Source organism: Centropristis striata, chromosome 15 (assembly GCF_030273125.1).
Source record: "Centropristis striata isolate RG_2023a ecotype Rhode Island chromosome 15, C.striata_1.0, whole genome shotgun sequence".
Classification (NCBI taxonomy): Eukaryota; Metazoa; Chordata; class Actinopteri; order Perciformes; family Serranidae; genus Centropristis; species Centropristis striata.
The window spans coordinates 16410383-16433349 of record NC_081531.1 but is presented as its reverse complement, the minus strand read 5'-3'; the positions used below and the strand labels follow the sequence as shown (position 1 = coordinate 16433349).

The window sequence follows — 22967 nt, the reverse complement described above, 5'->3', positions numbered from 1 at the left end:
CGTGAAAGAATTATTAAAAAATATTTAAAAAGGAATGCATTATTTTAGATTTGAGCCTTACTATTAACCAGGTTATACTGATGACAGTTACCATCAATTGCTTTTTGCATCTAATTGATAATCCTTTTGGTTTACATTTTGTCTTACAGGTGCATCTCATTAGAATATCATAGCAAAGTCAATTTCCAGTAGTTCAAGTCAAATCACCCCAACCAAGTATTGAGTCATATAGATGGATATACTTTTCAGAGGCCAACATTTCCATATTAAACATACTTATATAATATATAATACATTTTTTTGAGACACTGAATTTTAGGTCTTCATTAAATGTAAGCCATAACCATTATAATTACAAGATATAAATTTAATAAATGAAGACATGAAATGTTTCATTCTGTGTGTAATGGATCTATATAATGTGTTACTTCCACTTTTTGAATTGAATTACTGACATAAATAAACTTTTCTATGATATTCTAATTTATTGAGATGCAGCTGTATTTGCTCCCTTTCCTACATTGTACTGCAAAGCTGCACAAAAATGTTTCCCTCATGACAGACAAAGTGTTATCTTTATCTTTTCATGGGGCATTCAGGGTGAGTCCAATCCGCTCCAGAGGGTGGTAGTAATGCTTTTTAAAGCCGTTTGATCAATTCCACGATAACTTAGTATAGAGTTGGGATTCAACATGAGAGTTACAATTAATGTCCTTGGAGGTTTTCAAATATGTCACAGGTCTGTATGTCACACCCAGATTTCCTTAATTTGAAGACACAGGGCTCAACACTAACTTTTAAAAGTGGTTGCCAGTGTATCACCCAGGCATCAGCTTTTGGTTGCTGAAACTGAAAACATGTTTGCAATTTTTAGTCTCCTTACATTTTTGTGAAACTTTGAAACTATGAATATTATGTGGAGAACTTTGGAATAGACTTCACTTTGAAAACCAGACAATGATAATAAGAAAATATTCTCTAAGATCTTGCATGAACAAACACGCACAAATCAATAAATTATTTTTCATATATCTTGTGGCTTCATTTTGGACTGACATTTTACTTTTGAGATAATAAACCTGACCTAACTGGAAGAATTTGAAACGAAAGGAGAAGGATATACAGTTTATTGCTGAAAATACAATTGGTGGCCTGTAAGAAAAAAGAAAAAAAAGGGCAGAAGAAAATTAAATCAAGCATTGATGAATGGATTAACCTGGTGTACAGTACTTATGCAAGGTTTAAAATGACTTTTTAACTTCAGAACCCTGAAGGATATATTAGCTGAGAACTAAAACAAGGGTATTATTTATGTCCAAACCTAAACCTTTACACCAGTGAATGTATGAATGTGCATTAGAACACATTCCAGGGTAATTCTTGTCCCCCATTGTCTCTGTATATTTTTATCCAGATTTTATTTTTTTTCCAAAAAATTAAAAAGGAGAATTACATTAATAAAAAGGAAAATGTAAAGATACTGATACCTGTAAGAGCACTACAGTGGATCAATAGTTAGAAACCCACTGTAGCGATCAGACAGCTGCAGCCTCTGTGTGTGAAGTCTACATATTGTTTTTCCTCTGAGAGCTCTGGTTTCCTCCCACAGTCCAAACACATGCAGGTGAAGTTAAGACATTCTCTATATTTGTAAAGGTCTGTGTCTGTTAGATCTGTAATAGCAGAGTGTCAGCTCCCCATCCTGCTAGAACCATAAACATCAGGAATGGTAGCAGCCTTCAAAAGTCATGTGTATGTGCAGATCGCAGCGCACACACACACACACACACACACACACACACACACACACACACACACACACACACACACACACACACACACACACACACACACACACACACACACACACACACACACACACACACACACACACACACACACACACACAAACTATGGTGCATGTTCAAATGTGGGGAAAAAAGCATGCACTCACACACACACACACACACAGGACACAACCAAGGTCAGTAATTTGCTGACTCTGCAAAGCTGATTGCTGCAAAAGCAAACTTTTAATCAGAAGCAGAGGCCACTGCAGTGCTCCCTGGAGGCCTCCAGCCTCTACCAGGATCCCCTCTCACCTTACAAAGACCAGCACTGAAGCACTTCCTGTCAGTGTGTCTGTACGTGTGAGTTGGCACAACTATGTGAAGCAATGTTTGGATCTCTGTCTGACCAGTGCCAGAGTTAAGATCTCTAATCACGTTTCTCCTTTTTTTTCTTTTTACCCCTGTCCGCAAGAGCATTGATTGGTGGAGTCTGAGCAGCAGCAAGGGCTCCCTGTGGTCGCCTGCTGTCCAGGGATTGGCTCAGGTGGAAGAGTAATAGTGTATCGATCCCTGCCCGGCTCTGCAGACACTGAAGTAATGTGAATATTGTGGCTGAGCACAGCCTAATCATTTACCCTGCTACTGAGAACCTTTCAACCAGTTTCATAGCCCTCCTCAGCAACATCCATCAGCCTGTGAGAGGAGCTATCAGCCACACTTGCAAACACACAACCAGCCACACAGGCAGCCATGAGCACAAAATAACAAAATACAAAGAGTGCAATCTAGGAGTACGAATTCAAAGATCCTTATAGGGTGTAAACAGCACTTTTTTTTAAAGCCAGCATTGCTGCTAACTAGTAATCTTCTTCTCTGCCTGCATTTCGAGGAGCCATCAACAGGGCGCCACAGGAATGAGTTGTTAAACCAAAGTTAGGATTTTAGCACCCAGGGGTCTATCCTCTTAAACTCAATGAGGATTTTGAATGTGTTGGTGGTTAGATGTGGTTAGATGCCTGAAAGGTCCGTGGTTAACAAACGCGTTTTGCCGTACGACATAAAATACATTAGTAGATACCCCCACTTATGAATTTTGAGGTTTTTACGTGTCCTTAAAAAGGTGGTTGCTAACAAGTGGCTAAATGAGGCTACAGTGGTTGTCGGGGAAATTAAATGTCATCACTCCGGACACGGACAGGAACTCTCACCTTACAACCTCTAGTCATGTTTTTCAGTGCTCTTGCAAACTCTTGTACATTGTAGGACATACTTTTCAGAGGCCAACATTTCCATATTAAACAGACTTTTTAAAACATTTTTTAAATCTTTTGTAATTACATTTTTTTGAGACACTGAATTTTAGGTCTTCATTAAATGTAAGCCATAATCATTATAATTAGAAGAAATTACATAAATTAAGACATAAAATGTTTCATTCTGTGTGTGATGGATCTATATAATGTGTTATTTCCACTTTTTTAAATTGAATTACTGACATAAATTCACTTTTCTACGATATTCTAATTTATTGAGATGCACTTGTATATATCACAATATAGCATGTTTTCTGGTAATTCAATAGTCTTTATCAAATAACAAGGTACAGCCCATTTTTCTATTCTCCTTAGACTCAATGCTGCAAAATAGCACCTTTATAGTTCACTCCAGCTTCTGTCCCACATGCAAAGATTAGAGCATAAAGCGTTGCCAACAACCCCAATTCCAACAGAGTTGGGACACTGTGTCAAATGTAAATAAAAGCTAAATGTATTCAGAATGTATATTTGCATAAACATATTGTCTTTGTATAATTTTCAATTGAATATTTGTCACCGAGGATTAGCAAAATTATTGCATTCACCCAGCCCTTTGCAAAAAATGAAAATAAGATCCAAGTTGCAATAACCCAGAATCTTTTAAAATGCAAGGTACTTCATCACATTTATGCAAAACAATCTCTAATCCTACTTATTGTCCCCTGATACCAATACAAATACCTAAACACAGGGTGATTAGTCATAAAGAGTTAAGATCTGATACCAGTGCTCAGCTTTTATCAAATTTAAAATCTGAATGCTTAATTGTGTGAAACTCATGGAAGGATTAAAAATAAAAAAAGGTAACACAAGGACAGGGATTGCTGTGGTACTAAAAACAGAGTCAGGGGCTTAGCATGACTAACTGAATTTAACCTGTAAGCTCATATAGACAGAAATGTCTACCTAAATTCAGATATATTAAAGGGTTAGCTCTAATGAAAAATGTCCATTGTCTTGCAGCGTATACCATCATAAGATCCCACCCCACCCCAGCCTAGTCAAGACATAAATAAACACAAATCAGTGGACGAGACGCAGGGGGAGGAGGAGGAGAAGGGCAGCAGGAGGAAGACAGACAGGCTGAGAGACAATGTGAGACAGACAGAGCGGGGGGAGCATTTTATTAGAGCCTGCTCTTTATGCTCGCATGCTCTGCCATTGGGACTTCATTGGAGCCATAAATATCGCCTAGATGCATCTGAGCAAGGATAACACCGAGTACAACAACCTCTGGGGGGGTTTAAGACTGTGAACCTTCACCCTGCCACTGATAACACAACCTCTCTGATCGTCACATTCACACTGTCACTGTTACGGTTAAATAGAATTAATTCAACCTATCGAACACAAACACTTCAACTTAGAATCATCAACACAATGATGCTCGATCTGGTTCTAGGACCATTTCTTTAGAGACACGTCTTTATATATTTTGTCCAAAATAAAGAGGGCAAACCAGAGAAACTCAACGTATGTGTAATTTCTGTTGATTTCCTCTTGATTTGCAAACATTAAGCAATCGAGTGGAAGTCATGGAGGATTAAATGGAGGATTCTTGCTATAAAACCAAAAATGAGCTTTTCAGGCAGTACACATTATAACCAGAGGCTCTGAGAGTTGAGAAAAAAGCTCTTCCCTGCATCAAACAAGTGAGGGAACGGCTTCTTCTTCTTGTTTTCTGCTCATAAAACACCAGTGGGGATCCTCAAGCAGGACCTTATATAACTCAGAATCTAATTGTACAGTACAAAGTTTAAATTTTCTAAATAATTTACCACAAAAATCTCAGTGTTAAACTGTCTATTGGAGACTTAAAGCACAGATAAGAAAACAAGGGTAGTTCCTCTAAGCTAATACAGCTTAACAAAGCTACAATTTAGAGACAAAAAATCAAACAAATCTCATTATGCCTCTTTTTACCTCTTTATCAATCTGTGATGATTTCTAACACACAAGGTTCTAGGGAATGCTTGGCTGCTGCAAGGACAGTGGGGATATTTATTCACGCTTGTTACTACAGTTTTCATGTCAATAAAAAAACTAACTTGGATCTTTGGTGGAGTTTTGGAGAGTTTTTGTGGAAAGTTTGTGATAAGTTGTAAAATGGTGAACCAGTTTAAAATCATTAAAAAGCTGCTTAATAGATTGTTATAGAGTGCATTGGTCCAATGGTTAAGACCCTGGCGGTCCAGGTGGGTTTCACATCAGTGAGTTACAGAAATATACAGAAAAATACATGAATTCGGCAGACTAAATGTTTCAAAATGCCTTGAGATTTAACTTGAGATGTTGAAGTTACAGTAGTGTTCAATATAATAGCAGTCCAATGTGACTAACCAGATTAATCCAGGTTTTCAGTATATTTTTTATTGCTACATGGCAAACAAGGTACCAGTAGGTGCAGTAGATTCTCAGAAAACCAACATGACCCAGCATTAGTGATATGCACGCTCTTAAGGCAAAAAACAGGTGTGAATCAGGTGGCCCCTTTTTAAGGATGAAGCCAGCACTTGCATGCATTTCTCTTTGAAAGCCTGAGGAAAATGGGTCGTTCAAGACATTGTTCAGAAGAACAGCGTACTTTGATTAAAAAGTTGATTGGAGAGGGGAAAACTTATAAAGAGGTGCAAACACTTATAGGCTGTTCAGCTAAAATGATCTCCAATGCTTTAAATGGAGAGCAAAACCAGAGACACATGGAAGAAAACGGAAGACAACCATCAAAATGGATGGAAGAATAACCAGAATGGCAAAGGCTCAGCCAATGATCAGCTCCAGGATGATCAAAGACAGTCTGGAGTTACCTGTAAGTGCTGTGACAGTTAGAAGACGTCTGTGTGAAGCTAATCTATTTACAAGAATCCCCCGCAAAGTCCCTCTGTTAAAAAAAGGCATGTGCAGAAGAGGTTACAATTTGCCAAAGAACACATCAACTGGCCTAAAGAGAAATGGAGGAACATTTTGTGGACTGATGAGAGTAAAATTGTTCTTTTTGGGTCCAAGGGCCGCAGACAGTTTGTGAGACGAGCCCCAAACTCTGAATTCAAGCCACAGTACACAGTGAAGACAGTGAAGCATCATGATATGGGCATGTTTCTCCTACTATGGTGTTGGGCCTATTTATCACATACCAGGGATCATGGATCAGTTTGCATATGTCAAAATACTTGAAGAGGTCATGTTGCCTTATGCTGAAGAGGACATGCACTTTAAATGGGTGTTTCAACAAGACAATGACCCCAAACACACTAGTAAACGAGCAAAATATTGGTTCCAAACCAACAACATTGATGTTATGGAGTGGCCAGCCCAATCCCCGGACCTTAATCCAGTTGACAACTTGTGGAGTGACATCAGAAATGCTGTTTCTGAGTCAAAACCAAGAAATGTAAATGAATTGTGGAATGTTGTTAAAGAATCTTGGAGTGGAATAACAGCTGAAAGGTGCCACAAGTTGGTTGACTCCATGACACACAGATGTGAAGCAGTTATAAAAAACTGTGGTCATACAACTAAATATTAGTTTAGTGATTCACAGGATTGATAAATCCTAGAAACAAAAAAGTTTGTACAAAATAGTTTTGAGTTTGTAAAGTCAACGGCAGACACTGCTATTTTTTTGAACACACCCCTTTCAACTAATTGCCCAATTGCACAGCCTTAAGAGCGTGCATATCACGAATACTGGGTCTACTGGTACCTTGTTTGCCATGAAGCAATAAAAAATATACTAAAAACCTGGATTAATCTGGTTAGTCACATTGGACTGCTATTATATTGAACACTACTGTATTTGTTATCTATTTCAGTTTTAATCTTGTCAGATGAGAAGAGGGTAAACAGAAATGTCAGAAAACATGACTGCCATGTTTTTGCCGGTGGAGACAGATGATTCAGTTTAATGGGCTAAAAATGTAAAGTCTCTCAGGGAGCTGTGATCCATGGAGATTATTTACCAACTTGGATGATTCTGTTTTTTGAGCGTCCACTCGCTGCTACATATCAGACTGCTGCTGACAGGCTTTTAAAGAGGAGAATATTTCCCAGAGTCTTTTGAAGCAGACACTGAAATGTATTTCTACATTTGGATATTTATAGTAATCTAAACCACAACACTAAAGCACTTCAGCAGAGCAAACAGAAAACATAGCAGCACATTTACAACATGGAAGAGAAAATTTCCAACTTGACATAATTTCCACAAATGCTTCGTTACACATTTATCAAATCAAAACAGATATCTTTTTTGCAGTCTGTGCATGAGTGTTTGAGAGCCTTGTATGGCTTGACTTAAATTAAATTAGCACATCAAAAACGTCAGATGGGTTCAATCACCACCAGCGTTTAAAGAATTTGAAGGAGGCTGTCTTTGTCAAGTTTCGCCCCGCCTCAGGCTCTTATCAAACTCTGACAGGTGTCTGAATGGAAAACACTATTTCCTAACAAGCGTTGCAATTGGTGGATTTCTGTTATTGGTAACAATTGCAGCATAGACAATAACTTTATAATTTAAGGTTCATAAAATGAATTCCAGTATCCATTGGTATGTATGACATACCACAGACATTTACATTTAGTCATTTAGCAGACGCCTTTATCAAAAGCAACTTACAGAAAAAAGGAAACAATCAAAGTATATCTCAATAAGTGTTACCGAGCCGTTAGTACAGCAATAAGTGCTAGTGATGATTCTTTAAGGAGTAGAATCGCCGTGTGGTGCTAGGAGAGAAGGTGCTCGCTGAAGAGCTGGGTCTTCAAGAGTTTTTTTAAAAGGTAGAGAGGGACGCCGCTGCTCTGGTAGGAACTGGCAGTGTGTTCCACCAGCGGGGAATAACAAACGTAAAGAGTCTGGATTGCCTTGGACAACGGGGGGCAGAGCAAGGTGCCGTTCATTGGAAGAGCGCAACGGTGGTGAGGTAGCATATGTCTGAATCAGGGCGTTCAGGTAGGTAGTAGCAGTACCAGAGACAACTTTGTAGGCCAGCATTAGAGATTTGAATTTGATGCGGGCTGCAACAGGTAGCCAGTGGAGCTCAATGAGACAGACATTCCTGTATGTCACAGTGACCGTTCTATTAGCCACGTGTTTATTCTGTGTAACTCAGCGAAAAAACGACTAAACAAAACTGAACTCCTTTTCATTGACGTTTGATGTTTAAATATAGTTTTATGTTGTGAGCCAACATTTAAAAATACCATTACAACTGGCATTGGTGACTGTTGCTCCACACGCCACTACATGTGTGACTGTACATCGTCCTGTACAGCGACTTCCACACCTGTGTGTGTGTCTGTTTACAACGGCCAAATGTAAGTTCATTAAAATACCTACATCTACAGGTACATCTCAAAAAATGTGAATATCATGAAAAAGTTCAATATTTTTTGTCAATAATTTCAGAAAGTGAAACTCATACATTATATAGATTCATTACAGAGTGAAACATTTCAAGCCTGTATTTCTTGTAATTTTGATCTTGATCATGGCTTACAGAAAATAAAAACACAAAACGCAGTGTCTCAGAAAATCTGAATATTACATAAGATACATTTAAAAAAAGGATATTTTAAACACAAATGTCAGGATTCTGAAAAGTATCTTCATTTCCATACACTCAACACTTGGTTGGGCCTCCTTTTTCATGAATTACTACATTAATAAGGCGTGGCATGGAGGGGATCATCCTACGGCACCATGTTGCTCTGATATCGTCCTTCAGGTCATCTGCTTCTGGTGTCTATCACACATGACAACAGCCTATAGATTCTCTATGGGGTTCAGGTTAGCCGAGTAGGTTTGCCAGTCAAGCCCAGTGACACCATGGTCATTGAACCAGCTTTTGGTACCTTTGCCAGAGTGGGCAGGTGCCAAAAGAAAATGAAATTAAAATGAAATCAGCATCTCTAAAGAGCTTGTGGAAGCATGAAGTGCTCTAAAATGTCCTGGTAGATGGCTGCATTGGCTGTGGACTTCAGAAAACACAGTGGACCAACACCAGCAGATCACATGGCCCCAAACCACCACTGACTGTGGACTTCAATATTGAACTTCTTCACAATATTCTAATTTTCTGAGACACTGAGTTTTGGGTTTTCATTATCTCTAAGCCAGAATTATCAAAATTACAAGAAAAACAGGCTTGAAATATTTCACTCTATGCGTAATGAATCTATCTAATGTATGAGTTTCACATTATGAAATGATTGACAAAAAATATTGAACTTTTTCATGATATTCAAATTTTTTGAGACGTAAGAACATGACTGACAATCGAGCAGTAACCAAAATTTTTCTGTATCGTTTGTTACATAGAACCGGTTGGGAAGCAGTCATTGGGCACTTAAAAAAGAAAAGGGGCTGTTATTCTTTGAGTGTTTGTTTATCTGTTTATATGGCATGATCCTGTTGTTGTCTTGATGTAATCAGTCACAGAAAACAACATCAACAACAAGTAGAAATGAAATAAAGGTCAGTATTAGGGAATTTACAGGAAATTAAGATGATCTAGATTATTAAGTGTGTCTTACCTATGGGGTTATATTTGTTTAAATATGAATTATGGAATAATGTTGCAACAAATCTAATCCTACACCAAGTGATGTTACCAAATTGTACTGTGTATGGAGTGTATGTGAGTGCCATATTTCAAATGAGCTTTTGTCAGGGACTTCATTAAATTTTGATTGTTCTGAACATTTCATTCTCTCAAACCCACTCTGTCCCTAAGTAGTTTGATGTTTAACTTCATTATCATGCACTCTCCCCCGAATGAAACACTGCGTTGAGAATGAGCTTTCAGTAACCATTAGGAGGAGGAGGCAGAATTCAGCATGTATTTAAGGTGTCCAGTGGATTCATATTAGCAGAATGAAAACAAAGTGTTGGTAAAATTCAGTGGTTGAAAGTAACTATGTACAGGCACTTGAGTGCTGTACTCAAGTAGAATTTTTATTTTTTATTTTTTTTTTCTGTTACTTTCTACATCTATCTATCTATACATTTTCATGTTTTAAATGCTGGTTAAATGTGGCGGTTAAATCACCGAAAATGCTGACAACTGCGATATATCGATATAAAAAATATATTGATATATTGTTGATGTATTATGTGAAATGGAATTAGACCATATTGGATATATTGATATATTTTAAAAAAAAATCTTTATATATAAATGCTTCCTTTACTAGGGTTTGTCATATTTCGTTCTTTTGTAATGTTCGTTATTCTTTTCTCATATAAATATATTTATTTCAGAAAAAGATTGGCCTATTTTATGTCAGGCTATTTTTTAGAGATATTTTTTTAATTTCAATGTGCACTTTATGGAGTTTTGATTTGAAAAAAGGTACTCCTGTTGTTATTCAGTATTTATGCTCTGACTTTGACAGAACATTTGCTCTCACTTTGCGATAAAAATATCAGGATATATATCATATCATATCGAAATTCAGCCTAAATATATCGGGATATGACTTTTGGTCCAAACAACTGTACAATGCTGGATATCAAATTCAGGGAAGACTTCTTTTTTATTGATTACATTCCTTTTTATGTCTTCCCATGTAACATGCTAATATGTATAATAATGTGCTTCTAATGACTAAAGCAAGTTTAATTTAGTTGTGTTTGGAATTCACTAAAGATCAATAGCTGTCGGCAGCAGCAACATAACCATACAGTGTATGTGCTTCAATAAAAATCTTTAAAAATGTTGATTTGAAAAGTGCCTGTTTAGGGCTCGTGACATAAACCACTGCCAGTGAAGATACAAATCGTGTCCTGACGAAAATTAAAAGGATGCTCCTCCTGCTTTTTCTCCTCTTGACTTCTTCCAGTTTTCAGTCTGCATGACTGACATCAGCACAGACCAAAACATATAATCTGTGTGACCCAGTTTCCATGGCAATGCACGCTGGCTGTTGCAGCAGCGGCACACAGGCAGAAGGAGGTTACTCCATCCAGAGCCACAGCCTGCTGTGTGAGGGGGATAACAGTGGCAGGGGAGTCAGCTCACTAAATCCTGAGGCTTTGCATCTGATATCATGTCACTGAAACATACATACAGTACCGGCTCATACAAGAAGACTGAAGAGTGGTGTGGAGCAACAACTGATAACAAACTGTTATTTTGTAAATTATTTAGTCATAGGTCATCAAACTCTCTTCCTGACTGGACCTTTGGCTCTGAAAGGTCTCTGATGGGAATGTTTTAAAGTGCTGCCCATTTACTGTAGGCCAAGTTGCATAAGATTAAAGATTAAATACACTTTCATTTTAACCTTGTCACATACGTACATGGATCTTTGTTTGCCCTATTAAAAATCTTGGTTTAAAACCTGCTCCAGTCCAGAATATGGTTGAGCCCTTGTAAATATTTTCAAACTGTTTTGATATCAGGCCAAACCCTGGGCTTAACCAATCACCAGAGACTCTCGTCGGCCGAGCTAGCTAAACTCAAATAGGGATAAAGTAATTCAGTGGTACAGCTCCTCTAAACTTTCAAAATGTTATTGAATGAAAATCATAAAATTTAAGAAGTGAAACGAGTCCCCTTAGCTAAAAAAATATACATTGTTTTATTCCCAAATCCTGTGAAATCGTGTTAATTCCAATAGAAAGTTTCCACCTCGCCTTATCTCTTTTTTTCAGATTTTGCAACCCTAGAAAGTACAGATTAACTTTGCTTTAGTTGTGTGACAAACAAACCTCCATACTAAACAATAAAGTGTACGGTATACTATAAAGTATACAGTATATAGTATACATATATATATATATATATATATATACACACACTTTGCAGGCCTGATAAAGGTGAGAAAGATACCGTAAACTATAAATATATATATATTTACAGAAATCTACTTACCCGAGGCCTCTTCCAGACCACACGTCCGATCCTGTTGCCCTGGTAAAAGAGTGAGTCGTCAGTGGCGGGGAATCGGGGGTCCTCAAAGAGCAGGCCACTCTGCAAGCACTGCCTCTTCAGGGTGGAGTACTGCTGCCCCTCAAAGGCTTTCACAGAAGTGAACATATTGCAGCCCTAAAGGACACGACCAGGATGAGCAAAGTTGTATATCACATATCACAAGCACAGATATGCACCATATCATTTTCAGAAGCACTATCTTCCATCACAAAAACGGTTTCTCTCCAACAAGTAACTTCCCCTGGCATTTTTGAAACCCATTTCCCTCCCTATGCCTCTGCTCTTCCTCTCACTTACACACATAGCTGACTGGCAGCAGAATCCAGCAGACTTTAATACCTTAACAGTGAAAGCTCTCAGTGGAAATAGAAAGTCGATGTGCACTGCTGCCTTGAGCACAGCCTGGATTCACTGGGTCAAAATGATTAATCTGTCAATTCACTGATATCCTCTGGGGCCTAATTATCACTGCTATGCATTGAAGAAGCCATGTACACATTGATCAGCTCAGTACTGGCAGGGCATTGAGAGGGACGGGTGAATCAGCGGGGAGGCAAATTAAGATGGAGCGATTGAAGGGATAATCAATAGTGAAACATTGATTAAGCACAAATCTTTTCAACTAAATGTGATTTCATATATGATATAAACTGGGATAACTATCGCAGTACAACTCATGTCCCTATCATTACCCCTATATACATTTACAAGCTGAAAGCTTCATTTATAAAGTATGCTTCAGTACATGAATGTCAAAAAGAAAGAACAGGAAGAAAGGAGAATGATACGAATAAAAAAAGGGGACATTTTGAAGTTTTCTTTATTTAAAAATAAAATAATAAATCTTTATATACAGTCTATGATATAAGTATATGCCAATAAATAGTTGACGTATTGTAATATTGGTATCCGCCTCAAAATGTTTCAGTATTAGACAGTTTATGAAAATATTTATTAATGGAGCTTTATGAAGTTTGAATTGATTTTACTTCCATGAATTTAAGAAATCAAGATCAACAGGCTTCCAAAGAATCTGTAAATGTTTTTATCCTTAGAAATTTACCCATCAATATCACATGATTACTCTGGATTTTATGGCTGTGTGAGTAAAATTTTGAGCTCTGATAACTTGTGAGATGGAATTTTCGTCTTCATTTATGAACATTTACAGACTAAATGGCTAATTAATCATTTAAAAAACACAATTGATAAGAAATAAAATCCTCATGAGCTGCACCCTTAGAGCGAGGTTACTGTGCTTTCACACTGTGAGCACCATAATCAGCAAGTCCTGGACAGTCAATATGTTTTTTCCGATGAGCAAAATAATTCATGGCTGAACTTTTCATGGTCATCAATGTGCATACTTCCTCCTCTTCTTGTGTCAGTTAATTTCATAATCAATACTTCTACCCAGCCAGAACTATCGACAATGTACACAAGATTTATTACAGGCATTCAAAGCCTTTCAGGTCATTGAACACCTCAACAATGATGTTTTAAGCATGGTTTCACTCGTTACTGGCGTGGGTGATATCATGTTACATATTTTATCATGTGATGAAAGAAATGTGATTTTCTACTTTTGGGAACTTGAACTACATGGAGTGGATCTTTGTTAACATTTCAAACACACATAGCGACTGGGTGTCAAATCTAGCTTTAATCGTCAGCATCAGCTTATAGTTTTAAGAGGTTTTTCAGGATTTAGCCTTATCACAGTAGGACCTTCTCTGATTTGAACCTAACAGTGGTTGGATGGTTCCTGGGTTGAGTATGAACAATCTCCCATGACATTAGAAATTGTTCTGGATGAGAACGCCCAATTTAAATATTGTTGAGGGGTGATGTTGAGGACGAGGAAAATGGAGGCCACCTTTGTAAAGAAGCAGTAGAGGTCAGGGCTTAACAAATCCATATCTACATGCAGATCAATACAGGTCTGCTATCCACAAGGTTAATTATCTCATGGCTTATATGTCAGCAGGTAAATTACAAGACATTGGGGGGATAGAGATGCCTAAGTTATTTTTCAACATTTAAAATGTTGTGTCCATTACCTTTCTCGTCCACTGTGATGAAAACCATATAACCATATAAAACCTCAGCATCCAATCGCCAGAAAATACGAATTTTGCAAAAAACTCAGAATGTCAAAAAAAAATTCAAATTCTCAAATGGTGAAAAAAAAAAAAAGTTACATTTTACACCAAAGATTGCAACAACTTATAAGACATAATTCAGTTTGGGATTGGCAATCTTGTACTTCCATCAAAATGTTCTAAGCCCACATAAACTCTAAACCAGGGGGGACAAACTGATCCATGAAGGGGCTGATGTGGCTGCAGGTGTGCTACTGCTCGGTTGGAACGAAAACTGGGCCTTTGTGTGTCTCCTAACATAAACACATTTTTATAAGTATCTCTCAAATTTGATTATTGAATTGTGACCATTAGTATATAATTTCACATTTAATGAACTTCTCTGATTGACTCTCGTGTAACACTATTATTTAATGATCTATAAACATAACTTACACACTTCTGCATGGCAATTTCTTGTTATTTTTTTATCCAACATACAACATCTATGATAAGTTCTAGTTGTAAAGTGAACACATTTTAAATGCAAAAGACAACACAGTAAAACCCAACTGCTTCAGGCACTTGAGTCTTGGTAGTTCAGCTTCTAACAGATGCTGCGCTCCAGCAGCGAGGCTGGGGAGGCAATGTTCAGAAGATGTAGGAGGGATCGTTCCTCTAGAACTGTTGCTGAGCTCTCCGATGAGATGCTCCTACGATATTGTTTGTCAGCCATGTTAGGAAGAATGGCACACAGATGATTTAGTGCAGATGCATCCCGTTTACATCTGGTATCAACATATGCCATCTTTATCTAGACATTTTATCTCAATGTGGAAAAATGCATGCTGATCCTGCTGTAAATACATTCAGAATGCAGTCAGATATCAGCCAGGTGTAAAGGACATAGGTACAGTGTGATCTAATTCTGCAAAGGAGTACCATGCCTATCACCTACATTAACCACAACACAACTAAACATCAGCGATCTGGATGTGTTATGCTTGAAGCAGCTGATGTAGCCTCAGGGTGCTTGCCTTAAGCAGAGGTGAGGAGCTACAGAGGTCTGGTACACTCACTTCTTTCTAACTCCACACACCCAGACTTTTTTGACATATGCAGCAGTTCTCCCAAAGACCTGTAAACAAACTTTGATGTTTAAAAAAAAGGAGAACAATAGAACAATATTCCATCAAGTTGAAACCTCACTTAACTCTGCCTCTTCCTGCTATCTACAAGCCAAAAGCTACAAGCAGCAGATTCTTCTGCAAAAGAAAAACAAGGATACCTTGACTTTTGACGGACCACTGCAAAATGCAAGTCAAGGATCACATAATCGATGGGTGCAGCTTATAGCACTGCTACCGAGCTTCTCAACTAGCACTGAATACATTCTTGCAGTATAGCCTATTAGCCTAGATGCCAAAAAGTAGCCTACAGATGCCTTTTTCTGTCTCTGTCTCTTATGTGACCCTCGCCTTGTGTGTCAGAGAGCCTGTTTCCATTTAGCAGTAACATGTGGTATGAGTGATCCGAACACAAGTGGACAGCTTTTAATACAGGTGAAAACAACGTAAGGATGCATTGAGATTGGATGACAAAAAACACATTTGGAGGTGGTCAGGCCGCCTGTGTCCACATTCAGACAGTAGTGAGAACTGGTATGTGACTCTTGTCCACATTAGGGACCGCCTACTCAACTGCTGCCCCCTGCGCGAACGGAAGTACATACTCATTCGCCATTCTCATACGACAATGGCACCATAAAATCGCACAGCTGCAGGTAAACAAACAGCCTGGAACACGCCAAAGAATGTATTGTTTTGATTTCTTCTTCTTCTTTTATTTCTGGCCGACTAGGCACAGGAGGGGCACTGCTGCCCCACGCTAGTTAAAAACAGCAATGCATTTGGTGTTTCACAAACGGAAATGATGTATGTGTTAATTTACATACAGATCGGGGAAGTGGAATTGGATCACAAGTGTCACTGAAGACGCATGTGGAGACGCAGCTACTACCAGGTGAGAACACACAGACTGAGAGCTGTCCACTTGTGTTCGGATCACTCAGACCACATGTTGCTGCTAAAACTTCTCCAAAGTAGTCCAGCTCCCAACACATCAAGGTAACATAACTCCATTTATCCATTTGTATTGTTCAAGAAAAAAACAAAATATTTATCCAGTTTCAGTCACTCAAAGGAGAATATTTGCTGCTGTTTTTAACAGTCTTCTCTGATAGAAAATTGAACATATTTAGGTTTTCAAATGATTGTCAGACAAAATAAGAAGTTAGGCCTGTGGAACTTGTGCTTGCTGTCTTCCACTATTTTCTGACATTTTATAGAGTAAACAATTAAATTTAAGAAAGTAATTTGCAGATCAACTGATTATGAAAATAAAAAATTGCAGATAACAATCCAAGTTAAACCCTTGACAGAGAAAGAGCCTCTGATATGATTAATTAGCAATCTGATTAATTAGCAATTTGTCACAGAACTCAATGAATACAGCATGCAACGATGTTAAAATAAAGAAAATAAAAACGTAAACAACATGTACATTTGGTGCATGTTATCCATAATCTTACTGTATACTCCATCATCCATTCGGACCTGCACATTGCAATACAGCAAAGTAATAAAACAAAACCCAGTCCAAGTCCCTTAATGCCACATTACTTACGAAGCAGGACTATCAAATAAAGTCTTTTTTAATTGGGCTGAGTTGACCTGTTCACATCGCAGTGGTGCTCAATGACACCTAATATCTGAGGGAAATTAAGTGAGCAGAAGATGGAGGGAAGCCAAATCAAAAATGGACAACAGAAGAAACCTGAAATCAAATCTTGAAATCAAATATCAGTAACCTGAAGGCATCAGGACAAAGCTTTCCCCGATATTCAGGGAGATCCACTCCTTTCAGTGAACTCATGTTAAATCCAAAAGGTCTGTGACACTGGCTATAAAGCAGAATAACAAAACTCCAACGTGCACAAAATTCAGTGCTACATATTTAACTAATGCATTAATCTCTATGATCAAATATGTATATGGCTAAAGGAGGCTGGCCAGAATGAACACCTGGTCTATGTAGTTACCATTAACTAAAGGCTTGCGTCTGCAGCCTTTGACCTTAATTAAAGAAAATATCCAGTAACTTCAATACAGAGGCATTAACAGGCCAGCCGACTCTGAAATGAGTGATAAAGTAAATTCCTGGGGGAATGAGGAGGTCGCTGTTGGAAGCTAAATCTGACAGATGGCCTGGTGTCTTGGCTCGTGACTGCAATGGGGAAAACCATGCTGTCATCATGGCCTCTGTGGACAGCCAACAGCATTACCTGCAGAGAAGCTGCTGCACTAGATGCCTTTACCACTATAGCAAGCACAACAAAAAGCTAAGCTCTAAATTAAAGCAACACAGTATACTGTATAATTTGCAAATGTTCTAATGTCCCCAATCATCCAACTTCCCAGTTTTAACAAACACTGTAATAAGCACAAGACCATACATATCATGACTTTACTCATCTAATAGGCACGTAGCAACATTAGCATTTAAGTCGGGTTTCCATCAACATGAAACATGCCAATCCAATATTGACCAAGATTTTTAACTCCATTTTGGTCTCCACCAGCTCCTTTGAACAATATCTGTCTCTTTAACTACTAAATGCTTCACTTCTATCACCAGCCACTTGCTAACTCGGTTAAAAACTCTCTCGCTTCAAACAGCTACATGCTGCACTGCTGCTAGAAATGAGAAATCAAAACAATGGCATTAAAGACGTCAAAAATTACATCATACCACAATCACAGTCCAGGGTTATCGGTGTGTGCGCTCAGCTGCACGTAGAAGCTAAATGTATGTTATGTGAAACCATAGTTCACAAAACAAAAGTTTTAGCCATACACCTTTACTAACTAATATGCTAAGGTTAGCTCAACAAGCATATCAGTGTATCAGAGTCAGTCACACTATGGCAAGCACAAATTAAATGACGGAGCTGAAAGATTCACCTGTGGGTACCTGGTCTAAGCTTGTTTGAATGAAAATAGTTAGAGAAAGTTGCCAGTGGGCAAAACTCTACCTTAGTCCCCAGTAAGAGGTTTTTGTCTGTGACAAACTGAATTAAAAGAAACATATCCCTATGAATTTTTGCCCTGTAGTACTAAACTGCCACTGAACCATGAGTCCTAAACAGGGGCGTGAACAGTGAACAAACGCTGACTTTTCTTCACCGTTAAACCCCGACTTCATACCAATGTATCTGGTTAATAGTATTCTGTTTCTGTCCGCTCTGCAAGTTTTTTCAGACCTACTGAATAACTGACAGGCGTTACTCAGATTCAGATTCAGATAGACATTCCTGCTCTGCGCGGTTGTTCCTGTTATGATTAATTCATTTAGAACCAATTATTTTCTAATTGTGTACACGTCTTACAAAGTGCGCACCATCTAGGGATGTCATGTGTCTCTGCTCTAAATGAAAATTATCCATGCTTGGCGTTCATGCTCAATGCATTGTGCAGACATCTTAGAATATTTCCAACTTTTCTTTTGTTGTCATTAAATAAATCTTACCATTAACTGCTTCATTTTTCATTTGCATACCATATTCATGTGCCTTATCTGAGTGTTAAATGTTCTCATAATGTAATGCATGTTTTTTAGACTGTCAACGGATGTCAACATCTGGGCTGCATACATCTCGGAAAGAGACACTATCACTTGATATCTGACTGATGATATAAACATTGCAAAAAGTAAAAGCAGTAAAGTTTCACCAGTAAGATAACTGGGCACAGATGGTTTAATGTGGAAAAAATACTATTGGACTGCAGACAGATGTTTGAGAAGATGTGATGTGTGATGATGATATAATACTTCAGCTCTCCTTGAAGTGGGGAGCAAAACAGATGGGAATGTATTGAAAAGAATAAAGTGGAAAAAACTGCCCACGCCACAGGAAGAACGGGACTGCGACAAACCACAGGAGACTGGATGATATCTATTAGTCATAAAGTGGCTAAAAGTGGCCAGTTTGTTTACGACATTTCCGAGATAATGGCCAATAAAGACAGCAGAGAGACACAATGGCTGGGAATGTGGATGTTGGCAAGATAGCATTCCCATCATTCATCGTACCTTACAGAAGTTATCTGATCACCACATCAATGATGGGCATTTAATTGCAAGTCCTAACTGTGTCAATGTAGATGTGTTCAAAGAAAACATGCTAAAACATGGGAAATCACATGTTGCAGAGGAGGAAAACCTCTGCTGAGGACATAATGACAGTTTAAGAATAAATGACTGACAGATGCAGTCCCCCTTGAAATAATTGAGTCATGCTTCAGAAATGACAGCTCCTGCAGCGGAGAGGTGAAAAGCTGGAGGGAAAAGCCGTTCACTCAATGATCAATACTCTGAGGAGCGAGTAGAAGGGAACAAAGTGCCACTTCCAACAGATGGGAGCACGACGGACATAATATTACAGTGTAATGCAGTGTTTCTAGCAGCGAGTATTAATCACAAGCTACACTTCAACTTCAACGTGTTGATCCAGGATAACAAATAATTCATAATGCTTACTTTCTTCTCATTTCTGAATGTGTGCAGAGCTTGTGTTTCACTCGTTGTTTACTGAACAGTATTAGAAGCCTGTCATCTTGTGAAGTTAGAGGCCAAAGCAGCCCTAATAACCCATTCCCAGTCCCAGACCGGCCTATGATCTTCGCTGCAGTAGAACAACACACATGGCTGAATATGAGCATCAGCCCAGATTGCAAAGTGCCCTGACTTCATTCTGCGACGTGAGCCCTGCTGAGCAGGAGTAACTGCTGGTCAGCAGATGTCAACATTCATCTCATTCTCCTGCTGTAGCATGGTACTGTACAGCATACCGGCAACTGTACAACAGTACCACCAAGTTTAAAAATAAGCGACTATAGCAGAATTTTGCAGAAATGGCTGTCAAACTGATGCATGGCTAACAAGCACACTTCTCTCTCTATAACTAATGCATATAGTGGTGATGTGACACTATTGCTGTATGTACATATGTGGAACAAGCAGTGTCATGTAGATTTCACAGCCTAGACTTTAAGGGGTGACAGCAGAACCCTCACTGTAATCAAGAGGGAGCCTAAAGTACAATTTGACAGCCTCAAGACACAGAAACAAACCCTTACTTAAAATTATTGAACATTTACATGCTTCTTTTTGATCCTAAACTTTCTTTAAAACCTGCAGTAACACATTTTTTGGGCACTTGGGGGACAAATATACTGTAAACGCAACACTGACAATAATTACATTTTAACGTTGACATGTCAAACTCATTAGCAACCAGCTGCCTATTTAAACATCCAGCCAGCAGTTTGGCCTGCAGATAAGCATTAGCATTCATTTGGAGTCCAACAAAACCCAATGTTTACTCTCCCTTTAGATCCATTTTTCTCTTCACCATCTCCTGAGGGAAACATCTGGGTCTTTAGCTGCTAAATGCACCACTATGTTTCCCAGCTCGTCTCTAACTTTGTCTAATGCTGGCCAGCATTTGGATTATCAGAGCATGTCTGCTGAAAACAGATGCTTGCTTGAAATAATGCAATATGAGCAGTGAGAATGAACCAAAACTGTAAAGTTGCTGGCCAACCAAAACAGTGAGCTGAGAGATTCATATAAGTACTCCTGTGGTGGATTGTTAATATAAAAATAGCTGCTTTGACTTATGTTGAATACAACTGTTCTGATTTAAGACTTTATTAAAACTAAAAACATGGTAAAACACTTGACTCAAGCAGAATTCACCATTTACACAGACATTTTACTGTATTTCAAACAGACAACTGCAGTTTTTTTTAACACAGCTGTTTGCAGGGTGCATAGCAATATGGCAATGTATCTATTTGTAGCTTTAAGATTATTAACTGTAATATGTTGGTGGTGAAACAAAGTAAACTTCATTTAAACCACCAACCTAAAGTCATTTAATGCTATATCATGTTTCTCAATGCATTTCATGAATAAAATAAACAAAATACATACCTGTCTAACAGAAAAGGGCCATTTCTCTAAAGAAAAATGTCCTCCTCCTTCCTTTTAACAGGCTCACATACTACTCACTGTCAAATGAAAAAAGAAGGAAATCTCTGATACAGATAATCAGGTGTGGGTAGAGCAGGAAGCAACAAGGGAGAAGTAGCTTCCAGCACCATGGACAGCATTTATCTAAGAACCACACAAAGCAAGCTGAACAGCACCATGGACAGCTCCTGTGTTACAACATTGAATGGGACCAGAGTGTTTCGCCCTGGGCAGACAACTTTCCTTTCGACCAATCAATTGGGCAGACAAAAAGTCAAATCTACTTATATCCAGGGAGGCAGTACCACCAGAGGATAATGGTTCGCCAGCCTACACTTAAGCAATTTTCTCCACACTCTCCCTAGCATCACAGCGAGAGCCTGTTACTTTAACTGTTTTATTCTTGGTATGATGAGGCCATGTTGTTGCTAGTGACTCCAGGCTACTTGCTGTGGTTTAAGCTGGTTTCTGTGGAGTGAACATTTCAATACTGATGTACAGTGATTGTGCACAAGGCAACTCACACGAACAAATGCAAAAACCAAGGATAAACAAATCCACTGCATGGTTTCATCTGCACATATACCTGCTAAACAGTACATGCTGGCTGCAGGATTATAAAATTAAAGGATGATGCAGATATTAGACAGGAAGTACATGAATATCAGAGGCCGTAATAATAATTTGGGGGGATGGGGCTGTGTGCATGATGCATGGCGATTCTCTTTTGAAAGATTATGTCTTGCAGAACAGTCAATCAGAAATTTAAGACCCAATTCTTGACATTATGACCACCTGTAACAATAATTTTAGCCTTTGCTAAATGTACCGGACATAAACATGTAACTAAGCCAGACCATATCTTGTGTTTGTTGCAGATGGCTGAGCGTGAGCAAAAATGGATACAATTGGACCAGCTAGCTTAAAAGCTAGGATCAGGAGGCAATTTTAATGTATTCATAAAAAAATAATGGCTCCGTTTGTTTTAATTATAGATCAATAGAAATGTGCCATGTAGCAAGTAGTCATACAGTGAGAAAAGCATTGATAATTGTATTATAATCACATTCAAAACCTCTGAATACCAATGGAATCTAATCACGAGAGGCTAAGAGATTCCCATCTCTAATAATGATGCTATTAACCTCTTCAATCCCACCCGCCTGTGCAGGGTTAGGGTCAGGGTTAGATGGTAAGAGGAAAAAAATAAGCCTAAGTTTATAACAGAAGAGCTGTCAGGACTAAATGTATGTATGAAGCTTCATTTCTAACTTCTGTAAATGTGCTTAAACTACATTAGTTCAAACAAAAGGTTTTAAGATATTGAAGATAAGGAACAAGAGAAACCACAGCTGCTCTTTGAGTCGCCAAAAAGATGAGTAGTGATTTGTTGTCAAGGAAGATTTGTTCCCTGATTAGATATCATGACTATAAGTGTTCACAAAACTGCGTATCACTTCATTAATGTGCACAGCAGGCAGCAGCAGATTCTGGCAGTGTTCTGGTCAGAGATCAGGGTGGAGCGTGTTCGGGTGTTGGTGTTGGTGGTGGTGGGGGAGTGACTGATTGAGTCTGCTACTGCTGACAGACTGATTACACTCAGAGAAGTGAACAGTGAGCAGTAATGCACCAGGAAACCAGGGAGAAAGACAGAGAGAGAGACAGAGTGGGAGAAAAGAGAGAGAGAAAAAGGGAGGGAGGGGTGCGCCAGACCATCCCTCATCCACCCCCCCTCCTGCATCAGGGAGGAGG

At 38.6% G+C, this 22967-nt stretch overlaps 1 protein-coding gene across 1 annotated transcript in view; it reads right to left on the bottom strand.

Moving 5' to 3' along the window:
- The window catches only part of capn5b (calpain 5b), a 55862-nt gene that overhangs the window by 31225 nt on the left and 1670 nt on the right, over nt 1-22967 (bottom strand). Inside the window, exon 2 of the mRNA XM_059352009.1 lies at nt 11980-12153. Within this exon, the coding sequence (XP_059207992.1) occupies nt 11980-12144 (165 nt within the window). The 5' untranslated portion in view covers nt 12145-12153. The remainder of the gene's footprint in view (nt 1-11979; nt 12154-22967) is intronic.